This window comes from Neophocaena asiaeorientalis, unplaced genomic scaffold (assembly GCF_003031525.2).
Source record: "Neophocaena asiaeorientalis asiaeorientalis breed wild unplaced genomic scaffold, Neophocaena_asiaeorientalis_V1.1 scaffold217, whole genome shotgun sequence".
Classification (NCBI taxonomy): domain Eukaryota; kingdom Metazoa; phylum Chordata; class Mammalia; order Artiodactyla; family Phocoenidae; genus Neophocaena; species Neophocaena asiaeorientalis.
In genome coordinates, this window is record NW_020172293.1 from 4339989 (window position 1) to 4362940 (window position 22952).

The 22952-nt window shown below is 41.5% G+C and overlaps 1 protein-coding gene across 1 annotated transcript in view; it reads right to left on the reverse strand.

The window, feature by feature from the left end:
- SPAG6 (sperm associated antigen 6) overlaps nt 1–12564 on the reverse strand; it is a 69549-nt gene extending 56985 nt beyond the window's left edge. The window contains exons 1-2 of the mRNA XM_024766184.1: nt 12417–12564; nt 12242–12337 (exon numbers count right to left, since the gene is read on the reverse strand). Of these exons, the coding sequence (XP_024621952.1) occupies nt 12242–12337; nt 12417–12441 (121 nt within the window). The 5' untranslated portion in view covers nt 12442–12564. The remainder of the gene's footprint in view (nt 1–12241; nt 12338–12416) is intronic.
- Between the last annotated feature and the right edge of the window lie 10388 nt (nt 12565–22952).

Genomic DNA, 22952 nt, shown 5'->3' on the forward strand with positions numbered 1-22952 from the left:
TTTTTTGCGGTACGCGGGCCCCTCACTGTTGTGGCCTCTCCTGTTGCAGAGCACAGGCTCCGGAGGCGCAGGCTCAGCAGCCATGGCTCACGGGCCCAGCTGCTCCACGGCATGTGGGATCTTCCCAGACCGGGGCACGAACCCGTGTCCCCTGAATCGGCAGGCGGACTCCCAACCACTGAGCCACCAGGGAAGCCCTCTTCTGCACATTTTTGAAGTGGATATTTTGTTGGTGGTGGTTATAGTTCTTTATATATTCTAAATATTAAGCTCTTATCAAATATATGCTTTGCAAACATTTTCTCCCATTCTGTGAGCTGTCTTTTCACTCTCTTGATAGTGTACTTTGAGGTCCCTCCTTGTTTCTTAGACTTAAAATGAATATTTTTTATTTTCCAATTTTATTCAAAATTATCACAAACATAAAATATGTTAAAGATTTGTTATAAATTTTACAAAGCTTTAAAATTTTAAACTCAAACAATACGTTTTATTTTAATCTAAAACTACTTTCCATGTATCCACTTACTATGAAACTGCTACTACAGTTCATTCAAGTTTTGGAAGAAGTGATTTCTGCATACAGTTAACCAATACTCAGCAAAGGATTCACCCTTAACCGTCAACGTCAACGTTACTCAGACATTCTGTTGGGGCACAATTACAATATGAAAGAAACTTCATGCTTTAGAAATAGAAGGAATCTTGCCCTACTTGGTACATGACTGCCTATGCTGAGAGACAACAGATTGAGGTGGTTAATAGCATGTATCTGGAGGGAGATTGTTTGGGTTCAAATCTGAGCTCTGCCACTTCCTGGCTGTGGGGCCTCAGCGAGATTACTTAACCACTCTGTGTCTCAGTTTCCTCATTTGTAAAATGGTGACAAATTCTAGGACCACCTTATAAAGCTGCTGTGAGAATTAAAATGAGCTAAAATTTCTGAAGTGCTAGGAAGATTATCTAGGACAAAATAAACACCAGTTGGATGCTTGATAAATAAAAGTGCTCTAAAGAAATCAATTCCCTATCTTGACCATATTTTTCATCAACATTTTATTATTATTAACATAGATGACTCATTAATCAATCAGTACCCTACACTGTAATGGAGAAATATTTAAGGTTGCACGGCCCCACAAATTGAGCCTTTTCTACGATGTATTTTAGAATTACTATGGAATGAATAGCTCATTCACCATTCATTTAAGAAATATTAAGAATCTACAACGTGTTAAAACACAATTGTCCCTGGCCTAAAGGAACTCATAAAGGGGTCATGAGAGATAAACAACACATTATGATGTGTGCAACTAAAGGAGTAGAGGATGCTTTGCAAAAACACAGTAGAGCATCTAACCCAGGCTTTGAGGGACAGAGGGAAGGTGCAAAGGCTAACTGACATCTAAATTGAGATCTGAAGGCTCTCAGGCAGAATGTCTGCTGAAAAAAATTGGAAGGCGTAAGGATTGGAGAGAACTCCAACCAGAAGTAACTGTATAAATGAAGCTCAGAACCAAAAAGAGTTTGATATGATGACAAAACTGAGAATACAGTTTGACTTTAGTACAAGAGAGGAGAGAGGAGTTGGAGAAAGAAGGCTGAGATGAACAGAGAGAGACAAAAGTCCTGAAGGGTCCAATGAACTGTTTCAAGTATTCTAAATTTAATCTGAGCATTAATGTCAGTGCAGTGACAGATCAGATTTGCACTTTGTAATGAAAGATCTCAGATTACACTGGGGAGAAAGGATGAAAAGAGAGAAGACCACTTAGGAAGCTATTATAGGAACCTAGGCCAGATGTGAAGATAGCCTGGAGTATAGTAATGGCAAAAGGGAAAGAGAAAAGTGAAAGGTCTAGGGAGATATTTAAAAGACAAGCTGATTATTGTGAAGAAGACGGAGTAATCACTGATACTTCCCAGTTTCTGGCTTGGACAAGGGATGCATGATTGTTGCAGACTGTTGAAGAAGCCATGATAAATCTATACTGGTCTGAAATGTAAAGTGGGAGGGGTGACACGGCAAGGGATAAAGCTGGAGAGGTTGATTGGGGCCAGATACGTTTAGCTATACATTAAATGAAGATTTTTGTGATGCTGTTCTAAGAGAAATGGGAAGCTATGGGGAGCTTTATTGTTTGCACTACTCATTCTCAGGAAAGTAAATAAATGAAAATGAAGACTTTGAATAATTCCCAGGCCCACCATGTGTGGCTGGGCAGGCTGCATACTGCACAAATCCAGGGGACGCCATTCACATAGACCATGATATAAACGGCACTCCCGAAGTTGTGCAAAGCACAGTAGCCATCCTTGATATTTATGTAGTTCTCTATTTTATGCGAATAAATCTTACCTCCTCAGTATAATAATGAACATCTCTAGAGCAGTGCTTACGTTTTACACTTTTCTTCTATTTCTCAAATTACCTAGCACAGTTCTGAACACACACCTAACTCTTACTGAAACACTTTGTGGTCTTGACTCTAGAGACCACTATCCACTTGGATTTTATTATTACAAGCACTACCTACTCTCCTATCACAGAGTAATTCCAATTACACTCATCAGCTTTACTCTGATTTCAGTTTTTTTTATTTCTTTAACAAGTTATTACATTTACATGTCTATATTTTTACTGAAGCAAGTTTTATGACACTGATGAGTTTTAAAGCATGTTCTCATTTTCCTTCACTGGTCATTTTTCACTTGAAAATATTTGTGTTCCTCCCTTGCTTTTCTTCAGAGAAGAATTTTCAGGCCTTGATTTGATTTATTTCATCCTCTATGATTACATACCTCTGGCCACTATTCTTTCATTTGATTAAGAATTAGTAAATTTTGGTATCACATATCTATTTGTCTTGCTTTCTGTGAAACACTTTTTCACTGCCATAACTACAAAGCCAATTATGATTTTAGGTGTTATATCCCTTACAACACACAAAGATCCTTATAATTTATTTAAATGGTCAGAATGAATCACAAAATGTATATATAGTCTTTTTTACATAAAATTCAATTGTAATCATAAATGATTCAAGAAACTCTTATGATCAAGGGTAATATATTTTCTCCTTTTAAATTTATTCTCATTAATTTCAGTATCCTCTGAATTTTGTTTGGTGATTCACTGTCAATTCAGTCATTTGTGAGTGAAGGACTACCACACCTGACATGTCACTGTTGAGTGGGGAGGGGTGAGAGGAAGATGAGACAGAGATCACTGACCCCTCACTGGCAGCCAGCAACTCTTCTAAGAGGGCAAGGAAGCACAGTATGTACTCACTTATTTAACATATACTTCTAGAGCATCTCCAGGCACTCCTCTAAAAAAATCTACAAATATTAACCCATTAATCCTCATTACAATCCTACCAGGTAGATGCTATGTATAGCTCAGGAGTCTATGCCCTCCTATTTCTCCAATGTCAGTCACCCCATTTACCAATGAAAACTGGCCTCTGTGCTAGGTTCAGAATGCATAGCATCTCTTGAATTCACATGATTCTGCCATTAACGTTACTGTAGGTCTCTTCCATGATTACTGTATTAAACCGAAATTCCATTGATTTGTCCAGTGCAACTGTGACTCTTGACTAGGTCACTGCTACCACCATCTATATGGGAGATTTATACTGAGTGAGTATGTAGAGCATAAAAGTTATGGCAAGTTCAATTTACATGATACTGCAGATAAAAATGATTAGAACTTACGTGTTTATAGTTAACGTGAAGAAATATAAAATGGGCTTTTAACATAGTTTCCAAATGAACATGTAAGTTCCACATATCCAAGCCTTTATTTTCATTTCAGATCTCTCTCCTGAGCCCCAGAGCCCTATCTATCCAAACTGCTTACCAGAGTCACTGGCACATAGATCTCCCAGACACACTTCAACCTCAGCACTGTTATAGAGTGAAATCGCCATTTCCCCTGAGCTGTTTATATCCCTTCTCCGTTAATGAAGAGTGCTAATTTGCCTAAGTAACCAGAAGCCTTGGAGTCATTTTCTTTGTTTCTTTGTTTCTTTCTAAAAGTCATTTTATTGTGAAAGCATGAAGGACTGCCTTTCATCAGGCAACAAGTTTGCCATTCCAAAGCTGTTTCAACATTTATTGAGTGCCTATGTTGTACTGGACCCTCTGCCAGGTGGACGGCTGTAACAATTTTTAAAAACAATTTTATTGAACTATACTTAATTTACAATGTCGTGTTAGTTTCTAGTATACAGCAAAGTGATTCAGATATGTGTGTGTGTGTGTGTGTGTATCCCTGTGCTATACAGTAGGACCTTGTTGTTTATCTATTTTATATATAGTAGTTTGTATCTGTTAATCCCAAACTAATTTATCCCTCCTCCACCCTCTTTCTTCTTTGGTAACCATAAATTTGTTTTCTATGTCTGTGAGTGTTTCTGTTTTGTAGTTTTGTAAATGAGTTCATTTGTATCGTATTTTAGATTCCACATATAAGTGGTATCATATGGTATTTGTCTTTCTGTCTGGCTTATTTCACTTAGTATGATAATCTCCAGGTCCATCCATGTTGCTGCAAATGGCATTATTTCATTCTTTTTTTATGCCTGAGTAATATTCCATTGTATATATATACCACATCTTCTTTACCCATTCATCTGTCTATGGACATTTAGGTTACTTCCATGCGTTGGCTATTGTGAATAATGCTGCTATGAACACTAGGGTACATGTATCTTTTCGAATTACAGTTTTCCTTGGAGTCATTTTGAACTCCTCTCTCTCCTCACCTGCCCCTGCCAGCCCCCTTCTACTAAGTCACAAGTCCGACAGACCTCTTATCCAGCATGACTGCTATAGCAAAAATGGATACCTGGTCTTCCTGATCCTGTTTCGATCCCCTCCAATCTGTTCTCCACACTACTGTGAAAATCATCTCCCTAAAACACAAAATGAATCCCTCCATCCCTCTAGTTAAAACTTTTCAAAGGTTTTTCAAAGGTTTTAGGATAAATCCAAACTTCAGATGAGGTCCTTCATAATTAGCGCTGTTTTCCTCTCCAGCCACTGACTTGCCTCTCTCTTGTCCTATTACCCCAAGAAGTTCCAGCCATACCTAAACATCTGCCTTTTCTATCAAGTACCATCTTTTCTCTTGCCTATTTGCCTTTGCACATAATGTTCCCTCTACCCAAATGCAGTTTTCCTCTCCCATTTCTTCATCTAGCTAACTCCTAAGAAATTCAGCACAGATAACACCTCCTCCTAAAAGTCTCCCATGACCAGCACCCCTCATTCCTAAAACTTGGTTAGGTACCCTTCATATGTGTTCCATATGTCTATATATCAGACACTTATCAAAAAGTATGTATTTATATATCTCACCATTAGCAAATAAGCTCCTTACAGGCAGAGTCTATGCCTTCAATTTTTGCATGATCAGCATCTAAGCATGCATCTGGCACTTGGACACTCAGTAAATGTTTGTTGAATGATGAACGAACAAACTCTGAAAATTAATGTGCAATTTTCTCTTTGTAGGTAAATTTTAGTTAAAATAACAAAATGGATAAAGTGTTCATAGTTCTTTTGTTAGGTACACGAGGTCAGGTACATAAGTGTCATTATTATAAATTCATAAAGCTTTAAGGAACTCACATGAGTCATTTAAACTATCCCCTCACCTAAAACCACCCCACATACATATAATTATATTTTAATTTAAAGTCTTCTAGAGAGCTGCAAATTTTAAATTAGTTCTGTCTTCTTCTGTCAATGTGTTTTCTCTTTTACAATATATACCTATTACCCCCATCTTCCTGGAGAAGATTGGAATGTTTAGGAATGGGGTCAGTATAGAGAATAAAGAGGACAGTTCTAAAAGGACTGTCTGCTCCAAGAGGTTTCATGGGTAATATTTGAAGAGGAAACTTTTGGAAGGCAATCAGTTCAAAAATCTATCTTCAGATGAAATTCTTTGTTTTAATCATACTCTACCCAGTTTACTTTTTTTTGAGACAGTTTACTCTAAAAGATATGGATACAAAGTTAATAATTAAGAGCCATGGAGTGGAGACGGGGGCTGGTTATTTTTTAAATCAGAAATATAGTGATAGTTGCTACAGCTGAACTCTGAACATAGCACTGAGTTTTGTGGCAGCAAAAGTAGAACGAGAACCACTTTGTGAAATAAAAGGAAGCAGGAACAAATTTTTTTTTCCTGAAATCATACCTAGGCCTGACTTGAAACATAATAGTTAATAAAAGATTGGTTGAATAAAAGAGTATATCTTTGTATTAAAAAACTTAACAGCAAAATGGACATCTTCAGTGGTAGGTTTTTAAAGTTGTGGGAAAGTCTAAGTATCTATTTTTAAATAAGCCCTCAAAAAAAAAAAAGAGGGACTTTTAGAATTATTAGACTAATTCTACAAAGACATTTTTATAGAAAACTAATGTAACCTAGTCTACTTACATAATATAATAGTGATTCTAACTTGACACAGAGATACAACTCAGAATATACGGAAAAGTGGAGAGAGATCATTTCCTTTGGAGACACATGCACACATACACAAGCACAAATATTATTTGTTTTCACCTAGATTTTTTAACAGAACTTGAATAAACAATAAATTTCAAATTGAGCCACCCTTATAATAGAAAACTGGGGTGTATGGCAAAACCAATGCTTCACTTTGAAAATTAGGGAAGTCTGACTTGTGTTCAAATGGGCCATTCCACCCACTACAAGACAAGGCCAATTTGTTTTCTCAAGGTATGGCCCTGGATTTCTCCTAGGGCCAGTAAATCTACTCAGTAGAAATCCCAAAGTTCTGCCCCCAATGAACATGGAAGAAAAGCCCTTCACACCAAGTGTGATTAAATAAAGAACAAAGGGAAGTGTTGAGTATACACTCACATCAACAAACCAACAAATATCAAGGGCCTCCCTCTTCACTGTACTCTACCTCACATGTTCTCAAAAAACCCAGGAGAGCAGGCAGCTGGCCTCCCTGGGCCCAGAGGAAGTCTCCTGGGCACTCTTCCTGATAACAGCAGGTCTCAGTCCAACAACTCTCTCAAGTACTCTATTGGTTCTCAACTTCCAGTGGATTACACACTTTCCCCAGGTGATTTTAAAGAGCTTCTGGTTTGATAAGACTTTCCTTAGAAGCCAGAGGAAACCAAAAGGTCTTCTAGAGCTCTGAGGCCAGTTTAAGCCCTAAATACAACTTCCACTCCCTCAAACCTCCAGGTAGTTACCAATTAAAGTTAGTCCTCTGCATCTGGGCCTCCACTCAAGATCCCATAATGGTACTCAACGAGACCTCAAAAGCAGTTATGCACAATTACTGGACAGTCACTGGTACCCAAAGGCCTAAATAGATGACTTGTTTTAACAGTTAACACTGAGGTTTATCTGGAACTCCTAGAACATCTAGGAATAGTTTCCTGATACCTCTGAGGTAACACAGAAAGAGCACAAGGTCAGACAACAATTAAGAAACAGGTCCTAGTCCCAGTTTGGCCACTAACTCACTTTGTGATGAGGGCAATTATCCAACCTTCTTTGGGCTTTAACCACTGTGAACAAGATACCTACTCTACCTACCTGAGCTGTTATAAGAATCTAATCTTCTAAGAGATGTGAAAACACTTAGAAAAATAATTACTTCTTCCTTCATTCTATTTAAACATGTTGAACATCTGCTCTATGCTAAGCATTATGCTAGGCATGAAGTTTACATCTGGTAGAGAAAGCAGAAACTAAACCATTACAGTTGTGATAAGGACTATGAAAGAGAAATATTAGAAGCAGGGAAAGATAAATCAATAAACTCAACCCGCTGGGAGGGCTCAAGGAAGGTTTCCCTGAGGAATCTACATCTGAACAGAGCCGTAAAGAATGAGTAGGAATTAAGCAGGCAAAGAAGTGTAGGAAAAGGTTCTAGTAGTCAGAGGAGCAAAGGTCTTGAAAAAACACTCAACGAATGTAAAGTGCTTTTAGGAAACACTAAAATAACTTTTCAAAAACACTTAATCTATGACATTGAAATGTAACCCCACAATCTGCCATTTCAAAAACCCACTCTTACAGGTTTATCTACAGCTTGGATTTTTTTCTTTTTAGTCATCAAACTTTTCCTAAGAAAACAGTGAGATCCCAGCCCTGGTTGCATTATTTTCTACTTATGTACCAATGCTTAGATAACAAAACAGATAAGTGTCCATGTAGGAACAACGATTTGGGACACACAATAAAATTCTGAAAAATCTTGTTTTTAGGACATATTGGTAGGTGCATAAAAATTCAGAATTTTTATAGCTCCCTGGAACATTTTCCACTTAAGTATATGGAAAAAAAAAAAAAGAAAGAAAGAAAGAAAAAATAAAAGGCCTCTATCCCTACCCTATCCTTAAAGAAAAAGTCAGTGCTTTGAATTAATTATCATACATTCAGAAGTATAAGGCTCCTTTTATATTGGCAAATACATCAAATTTAAATGGCATAATTGCTTAAGTTTTCTGAAGTTGCTTTACTAATTATCTTTTCAGTTCTAATATCCTTTGGAAAAATAGTTTTTGTAGGAGAATCACGGTATTGTACATGTACCTCCCAGGATGTGTTTTAAATACATTATAAATGTTTACTACAGGCTTTTCCTTCTCAGAGCAAACTGAAGTTCTAGATCATTAATATGAAGATTTTCACCCTGCCCCAGACACATGCAATTTAAAATCATTTTATGTTAACATATATTACTTATTTTCTTGAATTATGAACCAAATAAATTGCCTCAATTTGGAAATTAGCTTCATACAGGTGCATATTTAAAGTGATAGGCAAACTTTTCTATTCCTACTCTTCTGAAAATGTGCATAACTATGATTTGCCATGTTTACTGTTTGGCTATATATAGGTTACAAGCAAAATATTACAAAGTATTATTTTAAACTTTACCCCCACTTTTCTTATATAAATAGCTGCTTCAGAAGAAGTTTATTTCGTGCAGCTAAGCAGTTTAAAAATCATGTTCTTCAGGCTTTTACTGGCTTATTTTAAAAGACCTTCTAAACAACCAAAGAGTGGCCTGGTACTCCAATATACCACAAAACACCTTTCTTACATTTTATAATTAAACAACCACCTCCAATTGCTGAGATTCCACAGCTGGTACAAGTAACGATGTATTATCACTACCATTGAAGTCATGTGCTATTATTCAAAGAGGTGAAATATCCAAATTCATTTTTAAATAGCTGCAAGATGTAATGGCTCAAACATACAGGGTTTGAGGGAGCATAAAGAGATTTTATAACAAACATTAAACTTTTTAATGTTTTCATGTATGTCCTTTTGATTTAGAAAGAACAAAATCTCAGTGAGGAAAAAAAAAAACTCTAGGTTATAGACACATTGTACACAGTTCTTTCTAGTAACAATTTTGATTGGAACTCAAACTTATTTTTGTCCAAATACTCTGAAGAAGATATCTTGCAACACTTTGTTTTATAATTACTTTGGACATATTTAATAGAGCAGATTCTCTCATTAGCACATCAAAAACACAATGAGAAAGATCAGAGATTTTAAATGAAATAAAACTTCATTGATAACTTTCACCTTTAAGATTCCTTTCACACTGAATGAATTTAAAAATTCTAAACCAGTAAACTACTGATTTATCATGATACCTATATGGAAACTTTTTTTCACATTATTTTGGATCTATGACACATATGTATTTAAACAGTTTACTAGGGAAGACAAGTGAGAAAACAAAACCCTCCCAGGTATGTAGACAGTATGTCAAAGTCAGGAATAAAATGCACTGGTATCTTATGATACCAAAATGAAGTCACTTGACTGAAAAAAAAAAAAAGCTTGATCAAAATATATACTTTACGTACACATATTGTGGCTCATTCAAAAGCATTTTTAAATCCATGGTGATGTTTTAAAAATAAACCATTTAAATAGTTAAGTTGACTATTAAGAGAAGTTTTCATAACAAAGCTTACAGGGTTTTTTTTAATTAAAAGAATAAATATATTGGAATACTCATCTGTCCCTATTTAAAGTTATTAAAGGGGGGCTTAAATTGAATTTAGATAATATGAAATACATTAAAATAAGTTCCTCAGGAGAAAGAAAAATCTTACCATTCCATCAAGATATTAGGCAAGTGCAGATAACTTCAAAACATTAAGTTATATTCCTTTTGTATTCCATTCCTTCATAAGCCAGACCATAAGTGGAAATAGGTGGCTATTTAAGAATGCCATATCTAAGTCACTTATACTTTGGTGATGACTTAGCCTGTTTGGATTGATTAAATTCCACAATATATTCTACATTGTATACTTATGGGAAGAGATAATCTGTCACTATTACACTAAAACATGATATTCTGTATCTTAAGAGTTATCTGTACATCCATATTTCAGTATCAAATTTATAAAAGAATGTCAATCATTTTCCCTTTTTAAGAAATGTTTTAGTTTAGCTGTATACATACTGTCCAGAAAATTAAATATTTGTAAATAGCAAGTGTCCATTCACGAAGGCCATTAAGTAGGACTGAAAGGGAAAAAAAATCCAAAAATAAGCGCATTCAAAAAATGTAATATGCTCTAATGAAGTTAACATGGTCAGTATATATGAAACTCTGTGTGTCCGGCACTGTTCTGGGCACTGTGAGGAGTATACGTGCATGCATACAAGCACACATACACGTGCAGAAGAAAGAAGATGAATTCACATGAAACAACGGTAGAGCAAAAGACTATCAACTTTGAAATTTTCAAAATGGAGAACAGATTAATGGTTGCCCAGCGTTAGGAACAAGAGGGAGATAGGTGTGGCTATAAAAAGGCATCACAAGGGATCCTTGTGGTGATGAAAGTAATATCTTGACAACAGTGGTGATGGATACACACAGTATAAAATTGTATAGAACTAAAAGCACACATACACTTAAAGTACAAGGAAAACTGAAAAACTGTTGGATTTTTATCAATGTCAATATTCTGGTTGCGATATACTACAGTTTTGAGGTACACTAGCTCTCTATATTATTTCTTACCACAGCATGTAAATCTACAAATATCTCAAAATTAAGTTTTTTTAAATGATTATAAAATACACTTTCCCTATTCTAAATACATCCCCCTCCCAAAATAAAAACACGCAATAATAAACACCAGAATCCCTCCCAGTGACAAAAGAAATTACCAGCTAGGTGCAGTAGTAATTCCCTTCAAAGAAACACAGAGTAAACAGTATGTCTAAACATTCTTGCCCCGAAATATGTTCTGAATTTTCTTCAAATCCGTGTTAATTTAATGAGTTTTAAAGATCACATCCCATAAATTGAAGATTTCTCATGACACAGTAGCAATAAAATTCTACCTTCAGATGGTGGTGGAATCATCCTTAATCAGAGACAGAGGCCGGCGGGGGGGGGGGGAATTACCCTTAAACAGGGAAAGGGGCCGGCGGGGGGGGGGGTACCAACATTTTCTTCTCTGTTTATGTTAAAAGATAAGAAGCAAATCACACACACAGGCACACACTCTTCCTCTCCCTGTAGAGTGTACATGAGTTCGGATCGAGACGTGGAATAACAGCACCACAAGGATTTCTCAAAGCTAGGTCTCTGCCTACTTGGAATCTCTTGGAAAATATTCAAGCATATCTTTGCTCTTTCGCTAATGCAAGACAAGAAATAACTGGTCAACTGCTCTGGAATTCCTTTGGTGTGAGAAAGTCAAGTCGAAGGTGATCAAAGGCAGGGCATCGATAAAATGGGTCTGATTAAGGTAGATTCAGACAACCTGACATTTGCTTGGTTGCGATAAAGATTGAAATAGGGACGTCGGGTCCCTCTCACACCAATCTGGAAACTTGACCCGCTAAAGAGACGGAACGCTTCTACAGCCTCCGCGGTGGATTGGAGGAATTTAGGGACGCTGTCCTCCTGTCCCCATCCTGCCGCTCCCCAACAGCTCAGCCGGCTGGGGAGCGGGACGACGGGGACCCAGGGCGAGGAGAAGCCCGGGGACACTGGGCGACGAGGGGCCGGGGATACGGGGTGAGGGGTGAGGGGCGAGGCAGGGCCAAGGACCCAGGGAGACTAGGAATGGAGGTGCGGGGCGAAGCCGGAGCACCAAGGGACGCGGGGCCGGGGTGCGGGGAGACGGGCGAGGCGAGGTCAGGGGCGTGGAGCGACGCGAGTGCGAGGTGAGGGCTCACCCGCGTTTTGCAGTGTTTCGATGTTCTGCGGTCTGGTCGCCAGCTCCGCCACCATCTGCACGAACTGGGTCCGGGCTTTCTGGTACTGCTCGAACACTGCGGGGAGAGACACGCTGGAGCGCGCCGCCCGCGGCCCCCGGGCCCCGCCGCCCCCCGTCGGGGCGCCCGGACCTACCTTGCAGCACCTGCCTCTGACTCATGGCGTCCTCGCCACCAACTCGGCGGCGCCCGGCTCGTCCGTGCCCGGCCTGCGAGTCCGCGGAGGGGGCGACCGCGGCGACCGCTCGGACTCCGACGGGAGCCAGGTCTCTCCGTGTACCCGCGTCTCCCGGGCAACCGACCGGAACCGGAACGCAGCCCTCTCGCGGCAACGGCGGTCCCGGGCGTGACGTCAGGGCGCGGTGCTCGGGCGCCCCGTGCGCGGTCGCCGTCCACTGGGCAGCTCAGCCTGTGCTGTTTCCCCGACGTGCGGAGCTCGCCCGGCGGCCGCGGGAGCCGTGCGCCGTCGAGGGTCACGCCCTATAGGCACAGGAGTCCGCCAGGAGGTCAGGGAGTTTCACAGACCGAACCCGGAGGGAGCCCCACGCGCCCAGGAACCCGGTCCAAGTGCGGCGAGACAAGCAAACTGCTACGATGGAGTCGTCTGGGCTTCGACGGTGGAGAAAAATCTCATATAGGACACTGTGTAATCTGATAAATACATTACTGTCAGTACAACCTTAAAGTCAAATGTTTTCCCCTTTAGTCCAGCTTTTATATACCCGGCATTTCAGGTTTCAGGATTCCTGGAGGGTCAAGACAGCTATGTTCATACATTTAATTATACTGTATTGAAAGCATTTAATAAGCACTCATAGAGATTCAGTGAGAAAAGCAGACGAGGAAACAATATGATAAACGTCCTGTCTTCCTTGACTTTCTCCAAATTACTACCAACTTTGCTGTTTCCTCACTTTTATGTGATTTTTAAACATGTTGTCTTTTAAATTTAGGCTTCATTCTGTTGCTGAAGGACATTTCCAAAAGAAACTGAGAGAATCTTTACCTGGAAAGCCTTGATTGAAATTATCTTAACCAAACTTCCCTTGCTGACATAACTTTAATTCATTACCCAGTTTCTTTTGACAAAAGTTAGGTAGTCTATCACTGGTTTCTAGTTTGTCTGAAAACTGTATACCAAATGTTTCAGTGACAGGTTTCTACTTTAAATGTTCCTCCATCAGAAACTACAATTTCGCCAGATGTCAAGTGAGCAGATAGTCACAGCTGCTGCTGAGTAGTGCCAAGACAGGAAACCTCTTGATATCTCTTCTTTAATAGAAGGGAGCATGCAAACTTAGCTGGGGTGAGTCCTATATAATAATCTTTCAAATCTCACTCTGACTTGAGCTCTCTGATAAAGTCCTGGTATTTTGTGAAGCCCCAAATAGTTGTGGAATGGACTAGCAATCAGAGAGAGAAATAAGTATGTTCAGCCAGGTCCCTACCACCCCCAGAACAGGTGCATGTCTTTTGCTCCGGAGTTCAGAAGCCAATGATACCCACAATCCCTTTACTTAATTCTGAGGCATAAAGTTTAACAGGGATCTCCACATTTCCCTAAGGAAACAGGTCCTTTAGAATTAAAGTTTTTGTGTGTACTAATTTAGAGATTGGGGGGCGGGGGGAGGGACAAGTTGAACAAATAATTAAAATGCCAAATACACCTTCACTGTAATTTTATTTTCAGTTCCTTGTTGCATTGTGAAAAAAGAAATCCCCTTAAAACTAAAAGGTTCCATATTTGGTTTCAGTCCTTTAACAATTCAAACTCCGAAGTGACTACAGCTGCCATTTTTAGTAATTCTTTTTACTATGTATTTTCTACTTGAAACGTGTTGAGATAAGAGCTCAATAGTGAAAAAAAGGCTAAACCTATAAACATATCAGTCTACTTACGGAACCCTACAAAGTTTGAAAACTTAAGTTCAAGTGGTATATAAGTTATTTTTAACTATAGATTCTGAGTATTTGTCATTAACAGTGCCTGTGGGTTAAACTGTATTGTTCCTGATGAAACACAATATAGAATTCCTACTTTATATCTGAAACTGGACATACTAAAGAAGCTATATCTTTGCTCTTTATTCTAGCTTTCTTTTTTTAAATCCTTAAAATTAAATGGAGAACTGTAACAGATTAATTGTAAAACATAAATGAACTGTTAGTAATTCAAATATAAGATATGGCAAAACTGAAAGATTACTTTTACTGACAAAGCCAATCTATATTTTCTGACTCACTTTTCAACTTACTAACTATAAAACAAAATACCATTCTGTTTTACAAAGCTAGTTGAATGCCCCAAGATGACATACACACCTCTAACAGTTAAGCAGTGAGAAAGAAAACTATTCAAAGGGATATTTCAATTAAAAAAAAAAAGGAAGAAAAGGTGCTATTTAAGATTACTCTTCTTAAAGTACCAGCTGACTTTAATACAGATATACAGTGTACTTGACACATTAAACTATACATTTGATTGAGAATGAAATTTATTATCTGAATAACTTGCAAAAATGTTTCCAAGAAAGACTTGTGTGGAAGACTTTGTCCCCTTTTGTATAAAGCTAATCACATGTAATTTCAAAATCATTTCTGCATTTATCTTTTTATGAAAATGAGACTCAAAAAAGACAACATTATAAAGCCAGTTTAAAAATCCTGTTCTGTTTCTCTTTAAAAATCTGCTCTGGGAATTCAGAAAAACCCATTATCATGGGAATATATTCTGCACATGCCTAAAAGAAATTTTACTAATTTTAACAGACATGTTTTCTTTTCCTTCAGCTTCTAGAAGAATTTTAAAAGTTAAAGCTTTATATGTTCTAAGTAGATATTAATATCCACATTTAAAAAACTGCTGTTGAATGAATCAAGTGTATATATATTCCTCTCCCAAGCCAAAAACATTAAATATCAGTGTGTGCCAGACACTACTACTAACAGAATGTGCTTGTCTTCTAGGACATGAAACCTAGTGGGAGATCGACATCTAAAGAAAGTTTAATTCATTAAATAAGCATATACTGCAGCCTGCCCTGTTTTAAGGGCTATTATTGCACTCAGCACTGTTAAGTGCCTTGGGAACAAAGAAGAGGGACTTAGGATAACCTAGGGGAAGAAGTGAGAATATCTAAAACATCACTTAACTAATAAAAGGTGTCTTGTTTTTAAGAAAAATTAGCTGACTTTTGCCTAGATATGAAATCTCCTTCCCTCCTCCCCCAAAGAATTAAAACATAATGGTAGTATTTAAATATGCATTCATTTGGCAACTGCATGTAATTATGCAAGTCATAAGAATACAATAATCATTTTGCCAACATCAAATCTAAAATTAATAATATTTACATACTTGAATGAAAAATAAAGGTATTGCATAACCAAGTTAGTGGACTCAAAATATTACCTATAATGATGAAGGCAAACATATGACATCTTAAATGTTGCACTGCTCCTCTTTTGAGTAAAAGCCTCAGGAGTTTACATTTGGGTTTTAGCAGACCAACCGGTTGTGCCATCAAGTTTGTCAGCAGAGCAGAAAAGACTCGGACACTTCCATCCAGAAAGAGAAGATTAACATTTCTATGCTGATGTTGTGTTTGTGTCTTGTTTCCTATTCTTTGCTTTTCAAGCCTTTTAAAGTCAACTCCTTATATTTCAGACTTTAAAGTGTTTACGTTTCTTTGTGTTAAGGCCAATAAAATGTTTAAATGACAGTGATTTTGCTGGCCCCAAAGTTCTCAAGATACGCCTGTACATGGCTTCCTTTTCCAGGAATTCAGTGGATGCATAGATTGAACTCATCCTTTCCACTTCCAAAGTAAACCGTGATTAGGGGGATTCCACACACGAATAAGTTCACCTCCAAAGCCACCATATAGCACAAAGTGATTGATACTAAAAATTGATGATTCTAATGTCCGAAATACAGCATAACATTTTCGAAGGCAGTGGGACATGCATAAAGTCCAATTTATTGCTGCTTGGTGTGCGTGTGTGTTATGTGAATATCTTCTTTTTAAAGACTTATGTGAGTATTCCTTTAAGACTGTACCCAAACCCCGCACCACCAGATACCCTCTAGGCACCCTGCCATAGAAGTCTGTCAGCCACTCCTTCTCAGCGCTCCCCAGGTCCCCCACCCCTTTAAAATCTTGGCCTTGGACTTCTCTGAGACAAGGTCGGTGCTATTCCTTTCCCACGTTTTTATTAGTACTGGACGCAAGAGACAAAAGATGGAAGGTGCCACATAGGAAAAAAAACCCGGAGCCCACCAAGCACGCATCTAGGCCAAGACCCAGGAGGACGCGGCTCACGCATCCCCCATGTGCGGGTCCTGCCAGGGCTGCGCGGCGACCCCGCCCGCCGCCAGCGGAAGGTTCTGGGCCGACGCTGCGAAGCTAGACGTAGGCGGGTCTCCGCGCGCGCAATGGGCACGGGGTCCCCGGCTCGACGGCGCTAGCCTCGGGGCAGGCAACTGCGTTCAATGTGGACGGGGTGTCGGAGCCGCAGGAAAAAGGAAGAACACGATGCTCCTCCGATGTCCTCGGCTTTTCCTTTAGGCCAGAGTTTCTCAGACTCCAGCGGGCACCCCCGCGCACTCCGCGCAGTTCTCAGCGGGGAGGGGGCGCGGGAATCTGTTGGGGTTGGGGTCAGGCCATCGTTCGAATCAGAAAGCCGCTAAGCCCCTGCCGTGGGTCGCCGGGCTGGGCCGAAAAGGGGGCGCGGGGGCGGCAGCGCCGGGAGCGCTGGCTGGAGGAAGAGGCGGGGGCGGGCGGCCCGAGGGGTAGAGTGCGGAAGCGTGGCGCAGGCTACGCGCGGGCGGCCCCCCTCCAGCGGGGCCTCCGGGGGCGGCCGCGGGCCTGCGGGTGTGAGCGAGGGGGGAGGTCCCAGATTCGGCTTGCTCGTAGCCCTGCGGGCCGCCGGCCTGGGGATCAGGAGGGAAGGGGCCGCAGATGCCGCAAGCCGGCGTCTGCTGGGGGCGGGTTGCAAGATGAAGAAGGCCTCTGTCCTTTCGCTTTGCTTCCCCCGGCCAGGCCTCCAGCAAGCACCGCACCGCCGCGCGAGCTCTCGCGGACGGGTCCCGGCCCGAGCCTCCCCGCGGCGCGGCTGACCCGTGGGCCCGGGAATGGTGTGGCCAACTCGCAGGGGCGAGCCCGGAGCGGGCGGAAGCTGGAACCCCGGGAGCAAAGGCCCCGCAGCGTTGCGCAGCCAGAAAAGCTCGCGGCGGCCGCTCCGTTCGGCCCTGCTTCCCCTGACTTGCTCCTCCAGGGACTTAAAAAAAGAGAGCCCCGTTAGCGGGGGAGGGGGATCAGACTCTCTTGGCCGGGAGTGGGGTGTGGGAATCCTACACCACCTTACATCAGCCAGCTCCCTAGACTCCGGCGGCGCAGGCCGGATCCCAAAGGCTGAGTGAGGAGCCCAAAGCTTACTTTAAAAAAAGGAAAGAAAAAAAGCTGCATGTCACTGCGCATGTGCGAGCCTCGTGTTTTTGGTTTGTTTTTTTTTTTAATTTTTGACGTCATTTCACTACATCAAATCTCAAGCCAAAACTTCATGCTCATTGATTACTCTGAAAAATAATTGACTGTATGCTCTGACTCCTAGGAGATACTGCAAAAGTACAGAGAGACAGTGTTCAAGGTTTCTGCTTTCACAAAAATAGCACAGGCTGTCTATCCACCCTGCACGTCGGTTCCCCCCACAGATTATCAGAGCCGAGAGAGAGCTCCGCTAAAACGTAGGCTAGACTTGGAAGACTCAGTAGCACAGCTTCCCATTTTTTAAGTGGAGATAACTTGCGCTATGATTTGCATCCTCCTTAGTCCAAGTAAGCTATACAACACAACTCCTGCCTTTTTTTTTTTTTTTTTTTGGTTTTTTTGGGGAAACATTTGAATGGTATTTCTGAGGAAACATCTGAATATTGCTAAAGCTGAACTACTTTACGTTCCACTCCAGTGTTACCTCATATTTATTTTTTAAAGCGAAGAATAAAGGTTTTCATATGGACAACATAAGAAAGACAACATAAGATTAATGACTACCAATATGAAGAAAATACTAATGCCTTTCCCATTAATAAAACAGGAAATGAATAGTAAAGAAATGCTTTTTATTCTAGGACTGCTTTATTTTTCCCGGTGAAATAATACGTAATTGCTTGTCATTCTGATTATAAGTCAAGGGTAAAGATCTTGGAAGTTTACAGATAAAATTAGATGTATACAAGTAATGTCAGTATATTTATGGTCAAATCCCAGAGAACCAAACTTACTAAAAAACTTTTGGCTTAAAGATTGCCTTGCAATACTAAGGACACCAAATGGGGACAATTAAGATAGAGACTTCTTGTAGCACAATTGGATAGAAAAACCTTGATTTTTTTTTAATATGATGCTTACGCATAATGCTTTAAACGTATGGCAAACATCTAAGACTGATACCAATTAAGATATCAGTTATCTTTCTTGGAAAGTGTATTCTCAGAACCCAATGCAGACCATGATAATATAATAGACTTGGTTGCACTAAGGTCTGTCTTTAAGTTTAGAGAGCCTATACGAATTGTGTATATTAAGTTCATGAAAAAGGATTTCCTTAAGCCTATTTTAAAGGTTGCTTATATCATTCTGTTGTAAACTTACTTTATTCTAATGAATTTCCTTAGAAGTGGTCTCCAAAGTGATAATTTTAATTGGTGAATAATTTGAGCAGAATGATTATTTAGTAAAAGTGAGTGGAGTCCTTCAGATCCCATAACCTCTTTCTCATTAGAAAATGATGGCATAGTTTGAAGAGAACCCAAATGAATATATTTTAAGATAATTGTCATGAGGCATATTTAGAAAGAAACAGCTGGTAAACACATTTTCCCAAGCTTACCCTGACTGACTTCTTCAGTTACACTAGAAAACAAACTGTAATATATCATGTTCAAAGGAAAAACACTCTTCTGAGTTAACTACTGGTAACATTAATTTTCTGATTCATGAGCAGCTAGATGCTTTCTAAACAGCACTCCATTTTCCCAGTATCATTTATACTTAAGTATTTTGGATGAGTGTTTATTGAACTTAGGAGTCTTGTTCAGAAGGTTGAAGGAGTCAAAAATTGCATGGTAAGATTCTATAGAAATGTAACCAATTCCAGTAAAAAGTCCTTTGTATGGAAGTACATTATGGAAATGACGTGGTTGTCAGACCTAATTGCTTGGCTTTTGAGTCCTCAGAAGAAATTCTACAGCCTTAGGGGTGTAGACTCAAAAGCAGCAGCATTTCTGGTTTCGGTTTAAATAAAACAATGAAATCCATCATTATTCAAGTCAATAGCGATAATTCACATGAATATGAATGCACTTTGATCTTATCCTTCACTTCATTGAAAGACACAGTCGTAATGAAAAAGGGAGATAATCTCTTTAACTTGGTCCAAAGCAAGTTGTTGGAGCTTTTCTTTCCTGAAAGACCATAGAAAGGAACTTTTCACTAAAGCCTTGCTTTCGTGTTTTTCAGGTGGAGGTGGGGAGTGTTGGGCAAGCTACAGGTCATTATGTTGCCCCCAGGAACCAAATAGTGCTAACTTTCTTCTTTGAAGTAAACTGTCTTATTTAATGAACTTGACGTTTTGTGAAGCTTAAAGGTGAACCCCTTTCATAACATCATACCTAAGAAGCATTTTAGGACACATGTTGATTTGAGTTTACCATCAGATATGATTAAGACATATTAACTATTTTCAGTATGTTTTAAAGATTAAATTAAATAGGATATTTCAAGCTGCATTGTCTTAGATTTGCAGTATCCAATAGTAGTTCCTTAAGAGTTCCTGTTGAACTGTGAAGACAGTTAACACCCTGCCTGTGCTGTATGAAAGTCACTTTAAAATATCATCTTTTGCCTATTTAACCAATTTCCAGACACCTTTGGTGGGAAAATAACAAAGTTACAAGTTCTTATTCTTAGAATTCTGGAAACATCTGTCAGATATTTTTTAGTACAGTCACCACATTCGAAATATAATTAGGTAAAAATATGCACGAATGAGGATATCTGATTAGTGCCACTGGCTTGGAAAATCTTTACCTTTTCATTGAGTTCATTAAAGATATCCAAGCTTTATAGTAGTTATTAGTAAGTTTTATTTCTCATAAGGGCTGTTGAACTTCTGGAATCCTCTGGAAATTCAACAAATATTTGTTGAGTTATGTTAAAGGGACTCCAGAGCATACAAAGATAAATAAGACAGGTGCTTGTCCTCAAGGAGTTTTAAACTTAAAACTTTCAGCACATCTGTGATTTACATTAAATGTCAATCTAGGAAGAACACTCCACTAACTTAATAGCTGTTTAAAACCGGGTCAGTTGTTAAGAGCGATGAAACTTGGCAATGCATGTATTTCCCGGGGTTATCCTACTAGCTAATCAAAATATTTTGCTGGATACTTTTAAGATTTTTCTTCAATAAAAACTTGTTTAAAACATTAACAAGAGTTCTGTTAAAAATTAAATCAACGTCCTAGAGCCACAGACATTAGAAAAGGCAGAAAGATTCCTAAGGGTTAATGTCAATCATTTTCTTTATGCATCCCTACTGCTGAGGTCTGGTGTGGTTAATCACATGAGATGAGGGAGAAAAAAGTGCTCCATCCACTTATGTATAAGAACAAGTATCTGGAGGTAATGTTTGAGCTACACAAGCAGTTTATATTATGAATTTCGTGTAAAATATTCGTGGTAGACAAAGAAGAGGGAAGGCTGTAGCGTTTGCCTGTGATAACCCAGAGGAAAGCCACCTTTACCAAGGGCAGACACAACCCTAAGCTCTTTGTGTCGATGTTACTAGAGAGGGAGTGGGCATCTTGACTTCTTTCTTTACCACCATCCTTATTGCTGATATCTAGGAAAGCTTTTTAATGGACTGGCCATTGACAAAGAATTTCGGCTCAAGTTGGAGACGAGGGCACCTGGGGCTGGGACGAAGCCGAGCGCCGGGATCTCGGGGGCTCAGGTGCCTGCGCGGCAGCGTGCGCTTGGAGCCTATTTATCTATTGTCTGCCATGGGGGCAGGGCCGAGCCGGGGGAACTAGCTTTTGAGTGGAGCTGAGGGTCTCGGAGGATGAGGACACGGAGGGGTGGAGGCGAGAGATGTCAACGAGGGCAACCCCTAGAGTTCTAAACGCTAGACACCGAGATGTACGAAGCGGCGGCGGTACCCGCGGCTGCAGCCCTGGCTGCAAATCGCCGTCGTGTGGTTGCTACTGGCACCCGAGCCTGTGCAGAGCGCGCAGCCCCGCAGCCCCTGGAAGGAAGGTGGCGAGGGGAAGCGGCGGCGCCGCGGCCGCCCCGGCTCGGCCGCCCGCAGGGCTCGCGCTCCCGCCCGCGCCCCGCGGCCCCTTCGGGCTGTGACCACTGCTGTGCGGCACGTAGGGCCCCGAAAGGCTCTCGGGTTAGGGGTGTCGCTGCTTCGGGAGCGTCAAATTACTGGCGTCCTCCGCGAATGCAACATGGCAGCTCTGGTTCAAAGACGACTCTTTCAGTCCGCCGGGGAGGCGGGGGCTGCGGACTCCGCTGCGCGCCCGCCGCCTCCCTTCCCGGCCGCGAGTCAGCCCTCCTGGCGCCCCCGCCTCCGAGTCGGGCCCAGCTAAGGGCAACCGCGCGCGCCGACTCGCCTTGCGCTCGCCCCTCGGCCCTTTGTTCTCCTCTCGATAGGCACCTCGCGCTTCGGGGGCTTTTAATGGAGACCGTGTAAGAAGGGTGACCCCGGGTGGGACGCCGACGTCCTGGCACTCCCCAGAGGTGTGTAGCTCCCTGGGTCTCCCAAGGGCTCCGGAGCGAGCTGAAAGCGCCAGTCCGGGATGCTAACCCGACACTACCCGAGGAGCCGCGTCTCGTCGGGTGGGTCCCTTTCCGCCAGGCCTGGCCAGCCTTTCTCTTCCTTGCTTCCGAGAGGTGTGAGGCGGGAGGCCAGGGCTGGCACGCGACCCCCGCAAAAAGACAATGCCTGTCACCGCCCCAAGGAAATGAGATTCTCCTTAGGGGAGAGGAAAGCTGCGGGCTCGCAATCTGGGAAAGACGGGGAGAAAAACACCCGTTAGTCCTGCGCTGGGCTCCACCCCGCATCACACTAGCCCTTGGGCGCGGGTGGAGCCCAGTGCAGCCCCGAGGTCCCCGCCCCGGGTCGAGGGGGAGCTGAGACGCGGCGCCCTCCACCGCGAGTGGGGGAGGGGTCGGCGCTCCGGGGAAGGGGGGAGACCAGGGGGAAATTTGCATTTTTAAAAACGGCGGTTCCGAAACGACCTTGCCACGTAGACAAGCCAGTTGTGACGTTCAGCACAACGTGCTACTGAAATACCGAAATCCGCCACCAAATGGCGGCTCCTGCAGTCTGCCGCGCCGATAAAGAGGACTCGCCGGGCGTCTCCCATTTTAGGCCGCTTTCATTTCTCTGCTGTTACCCCGGTCCCCTCCCCAAGCCGTCCCTTCCTCTCCCCGTTTTTGGGCGCACGTGGGACTCCTGGGTCAGAGAAGCTTTTCTGCCCCGGGGATCAGGCAGGCGCGGACTCTGCTGGAAACCGCTGCGTCCCGGCGGCTTTCAGAGGCGATATCCCAACCTCCAACCGCCCGATCCTCTGCCCCGCCGGGGTCTCAATGGCGCCGGAGTGCGA